The following is a 5,099-nucleotide window of genomic DNA, read 5'->3' as shown; positions in this document are numbered from 1 at the left end:
TTTTTTTTTAGATGGAGTCTCATTCTCGGTGCCCAGGCTGGATTGTGGTGGCACGATCTCGGCTCACTACAACCTCCGCCTCCCGGGTTCAAGCAATTCTCCTGCCTCAGCCTCCTGAGTAGCTGGGATTACAGGCGCCCACCACTACGCTCAGCTAATTTTTGTAGTTTTAGTAGAGATGGGGTTTCCCCATGTTGGCCAGGTTGGTGTCGACCTCCTGACCTCAACAGATCCACCTGCCTCAGCCACCCAAAGTGCTGGGATTACAGGCGTGAGCCACCGCGCCCAGCAGACAATTCTTTACACTGTTCTCTAGTTGGGGCGGAACGGCAGACACCATGGAGCCCACCTCTGCAGGAGGTAGGGCTTGGCAGAAGGCAGAGACCCCAACCAGGTGAAAGTGCACTTTGGGTACCGAACTTTAGGGAAAGCGCTCTGGGTCAGGCGTCTCCTCCAGAGTGGTCAGTTTAAAATTAAAAAGGCCACCTTCAAAATAGTTTTAAAATCTATACATTTACCCGGACATAGACATTTTTCGAGACAGGGTCTTGATCTGTCGCCCAGGCTGGTGTGCAGTGGTGCCGTTGCAAGCCATCTTCCTGCCTCAGCCTCCACAGGCCCACGCCACCACGCCCGGCTAATTTCGTTTTCTGTTTGTTTTATTTTCGTTTGTTTGTTTTGTAGGGATGGAGTCTGACTGTGTTGCCCAGGCTAGTCTTGAACCTCTTGGCTCAAGAGATACTCCCTCCTCGGCCTCGCCAGGCGCTGGGGATTCAGGCTTAAGCCTCCACGCCCGGCCCTGTTAATTATTCTTAATTAAAACATTTAAAGGACCCACTGTTTGGGGCCAGCGCGGCCTTTGTAGTGGCTTCTCCAGCCTCGGGGCCGCAGGTCACCGCGCGGCCCCGTGCCTACTGGCCAGACAGTCCTGCGGGTTAGCTCAGGGGAATGCTCTGGAGAACCCTGAGCCCACCTCCTGCGCTCAGCCCAACCTCGGGTGCCCAGGTCCAGCCTCCCACACACAGCTCCCAGCGCGGCCGCACCACACCTCCAGGCTGCGCCGGGCAAAGGCTCCGCCGGCGTGTCAGGCGGGGCCTCCTCCTCCAGGCTGCGCTTGTGAGTCAATAGATAAGAGCTTGGCGGACTGAGCAGCAGCCTAGGATATCGCGGAAGCCTCCTGCAGGGACTTACACGGCTTGTCCCAGGAGCTTCCACAACAGCCTGACATTGAAAGTAAAGTTATAATATTTTCCGCCAGTTTTTCCCAGCCCGGCCTCCAAGCCTCTGATCTTAAAGTCCCCGCATCAGACTCCGGGGGACGTACCTGCAAGGGTGCCACGTTCCCGACACAAGCCAGGGAATAAATCTCCCTCCCAGGAGAAGGGCGTGGCGGGGTGGGGGGAAACAACCACAGGCCCCGTGACAGTGGCCACTCCTTAGAGACCCCGCGTGCCTGCCAGGCGCCTGAGCCCACGCCGTCCACGCTTCCCCGCCCCGGCGGGAATCAGCTGTTCCCCGTGCACTTGCGAGGGCCCTGGGGTGACCCCCGCCGACGCCAGGCGTGGGCTCCAGAACCCCTTCCCAACCGCACAGTTCCGGCAGCTCGGGAGCCTGGCCCTAGCCTGACAATAAAGAAATCATAACGGACAGAAGGAAAGGGGGGCGAGGCTGGGAAGGCAGTGGCTTTAATCCCGGGCCTGCCCCCTTCAATTCTCCTGCGCAGCGGCCTCGAAAGTGGGGTGGAGACGGGGATTGAGGCTGAGCTCGCTTCTTCCTTGTTTTCCGGGTCTCGCGCCTCTGAAGCGAACTGGGCCTGGAGGGATGACGGAGATCAACAGAGCTGGGTTGGGGTCTGACTGAGGGAAAGGTGGGGCCGGCCCCTGGGCCCGGGTCAGAGGAAGATTACGAGGCGGAGCCTCTGCCTGCCCGCGCCTCACCCGCTTGGTCCACCCAACGGCTCCGCGCTAGACTCGCGGCTGCGGAAGCGGTGGGCCGGGTGGTGATTACAACCCGGGGCCCTATCCCTTTGGAACCTGACCCCCCAACTCTGCTCAGTAACCGGATTTCCGGAAGCCGCGACCTCGAAGCCCCCAGCGTTTCTCCATCCATGGTGGGGCCGGGGCTCCTGAAAGCCTCGGAGCCGCAGCTCCCGCCTGCAGCACACGCCTCGGCCCCCAGGGAGCAGCTCAGCGAGGCTGAGCACGGCCCCCCACCCCCGCCCCCGGATCCGGAGCGTAGCGGGCAGGTCCCAGGCTGAGGACCTGCGACTCTGTGGGACTCCAGTGCCCGCCCCTCCGCCCCTCAGCCGCGGCCCTGGAAGTCGGTTGAGTGCGGAGACCGCGACCGGAGGGGCGCAGAAAGCTCCTCCGGGGGTCCTGGGCTCCAAGGACACAATTTTAAAACCAGCGCAAAATCCGAGTCCCGCCGCCCGTCGGGGGTGGAGCGTGGCCGCCTAGCTGAGCCCCGTCTCAGGCTCCGTCCGCTTTTGCGACGCGAGGCCGCCCGGTGAGTTCCAGGGCTCTGTGATACCCCAGCCGCCGACGCTCTCCAGTGTCTCTTGGCTGCGGCGGGAACGGGGCTGGGCGCCCAGACGGCGCCGGGGTAGTTTCTCTGCCCCGGCCTCGTGGCTGGAGCCGCAACCCTGCCCCTTCCCCACTGAGGCTGCGCCTTCCTTCCTCCAGGCCGGACCGCGCCGGAGCCCCTGGCCCCAGGCAGCCTGGGCCGCAGCTGTCATGGAGAAGCCCGGTGCTCACGTGGGGTGGCCGGCAGGAGGCCCGGCCGCCTCGCGCCCTTCTTCTCGCCCACGACTGTGGCCGGCGGTGGCCTCTGCTTCCCAGACCCACTAACAAAGCTGGAGATTGCTGCTGCGGAGTCGGCCCTGGGACCTGCTGCTTCTCTTGGCTCCTGGGCTCGCAGCCGTCGGGGCCCGGAACGGCTGCCCGGGGTGTTCCCTCCTCCGGAGCGGTGGCTAGGGCTGGTGGGGCGTGTGCGACGCGGGATCCCGAGCCCGCCGCCAAGCATGGCAAGGACCAGCGCGAGCCTCTCCCCACTGCGGCCTGGACGGCAGGCGTGGGTTGGGAGCCGGCCCAGGACATCCAGGTGGGATGGGCCACCGCTCAGGCGCTGTCCCAGGCGAACGCGGCCAGGAACAAACCCCATGTTTTCCATCATATGCTGACTGGGAGCACTGTAAGAGTTATGTGAAATATTAATTTCAGCCCCCCATTGTGCCACTAAAACTCTACCCCAAAGATTAATGGGAATTGGCATGATATAGGGCTGAATTGTACCCTTTTGACCATCAGGGCCAGCGCAAGGCAAGATAAATGTGCTCTCATAAAAGCTCTCAGCTTTTCCAACACCTACTAGTCCCATGTTAGAGGGATGTTTAAGTCAGGAGGAAAACCATAAACTAGAGGAAATAACAGAAACATCAGCAGCAGTATCTACCAGGCCTTCAAACTTTTTTCCTTGAATGTGTATGGTGCAGGTGGGCCATTGTTTAGAAATTGCATTAATTACATTAATCCAATAAATGGCCTTTTCACCGCTGGAGCGCATCCCAGGGCTACGTGTCTTATCTGCTTTGTTTAAAATGGTATTAAGTAGTAAAGGCGATTGAGTTTGTTTAACAGTAGTAAAAGAAACAGGAGCTTGGCCTGGGGCGCGAAACTTATCCCAAGCTCTCATACACACCTTTGTTACTTGTTTTGTGGTAAGAGTATCAAAGCCTAACTGGGCATAAGTATCAGAGAAATTATCAGAACCTGTGAGCTGAACCTGAGTAATTAGAGTGCCATTAGTCTGACGTAGCTGAGCCTGCAGACAGACCTCTTCGGACCACCAAGTACAAAATTGTAAATGCTGAGATGGGGTCAGAACAGCTTTTGCCAAAACGTACCAATCTAAAGGAAGTAAAGTGACCTCCATACAAAAAGTCTGCAATACCATTTTAACATAAGGAGAAGTAGGGCGATACTGAGTACAAGCATCCTTAAATTATTTTTAAAAAGTAAGATTCCAACATCATCCTGATACCAAAGCCTGGCAGAGACACAACAAAAAAAGAGAATTTTAGACCAATATCCCTGATGAACATCGATGCAAAAATCCTCAATAAAATACTGGCAAACCGAATCCAGCAGTGCATCAAAAAGCTTATCCACCATGATCAACTGGGCTTCATCCCTGAGATGCAAGGCTGGTTCAACATATGCAAATCAATAAACGTAATCCAGCATATAAACAGAACCAAAGACAAAAACCACATGATTATCTCAATAGATGCAGGAAAGACCTTTGACAAAATTCAACAGCCCTTCATGCTAAAAACGCTCAATAAATTCGGTATTGATGGAACATTCCTCAAAATAATAAGAGCTATTTATGACAAACCCACAGCCAATATCATACTGAATGGGCAAAAACTGGAAAAATTCCCTTTGAAAACTGGCACAAGACAGGGATGCCCTCTCTCACCACTCCTATTCAACATAGTGTTGGAAGTTCTGGCTAGGGCAATCAGGCAAGAGAAAGAAATCAAGGGTATTCAGTTAGGAAAAGAAGAAGTAAAATGTCCCTGTTTGCAGATGACATGATTGTATATTTGGAAAAGCCCATTGTCTCAGCCCAAAATCTCCTTAAGCTGATAAGCAACTTCAGCAAAGTCTCAGGATACAAAATCAATGTGCAAAAATCACAAGCATTCCTATACACCAATAACAGACAAACAGAGAGCCAAATCATGAATGAACTCCCATTCACAATAGCTTCGAAGAGAATAAAATATCTAGGAGTCCAACTTAGAAGGGATATGAAGGACCTCTTCAAGGAGAACTATAAACCACTGCTCAGTGAAATAAAAGAGGACACAAACAAATTGAAAAACATACCATGCTCATGGATAGGAAGAATCAATATTGTGAAAGTGGCCATACTGCCCAAGGTAATTTATAGATTTAACACCATCCCCATTAAACTACCAATGACTTTCTTCACAGAATTGGAAAAAACTGCTTTAAAGTTCATATGGAACCAAGAAAGACCCCGCATTGCCAAGACAATTCTAAGTCAAAAGAACAAAGCTGGAGAAATCACGC

At 54.5% G+C, this 5,099-nt stretch overlaps 1 protein-coding gene across 1 annotated transcript; it reads right to left on the bottom strand.

Annotated features, from left to right (window-relative positions):
- Window positions 1-1,684: 1,684 nt before the first annotated feature.
- LOC117082609 lies at window positions 1,685-3,491 on the bottom strand. The gene is made up of 2 exons (XM_033209463.1): window positions 2,262-3,491; window positions 1,685-1,813 (listed from the first exon to the last, which is right to left on the bottom strand). The coding sequence occupies exon 1, from the start codon at window positions 3,373-3,375 to the stop codon at window positions 2,731-2,733; it is 645 nt and encodes a 214-aa protein (XP_033065354.1). The 5' UTR covers window positions 3,376-3,491; the 3' UTR covers window positions 1,685-1,813; window positions 2,262-2,730.
- Window positions 3,492-5,099: the final 1,608 nt, after the last annotated feature.

The sequence above is a fragment of the Trachypithecus francoisi genome, unplaced genomic scaffold, assembly GCF_009764315.1.
Source record: "Trachypithecus francoisi isolate TF-2019V2 unplaced genomic scaffold, Tfra_2.0 Contig00264, whole genome shotgun sequence".
Classification (NCBI taxonomy): Eukaryota; Metazoa; Chordata; class Mammalia; order Primates; family Cercopithecidae; genus Trachypithecus; species Trachypithecus francoisi.
Note: the sequence above shows the minus strand (reverse complement) of the source record. Positions and strands in the feature narration are given on the sequence as shown.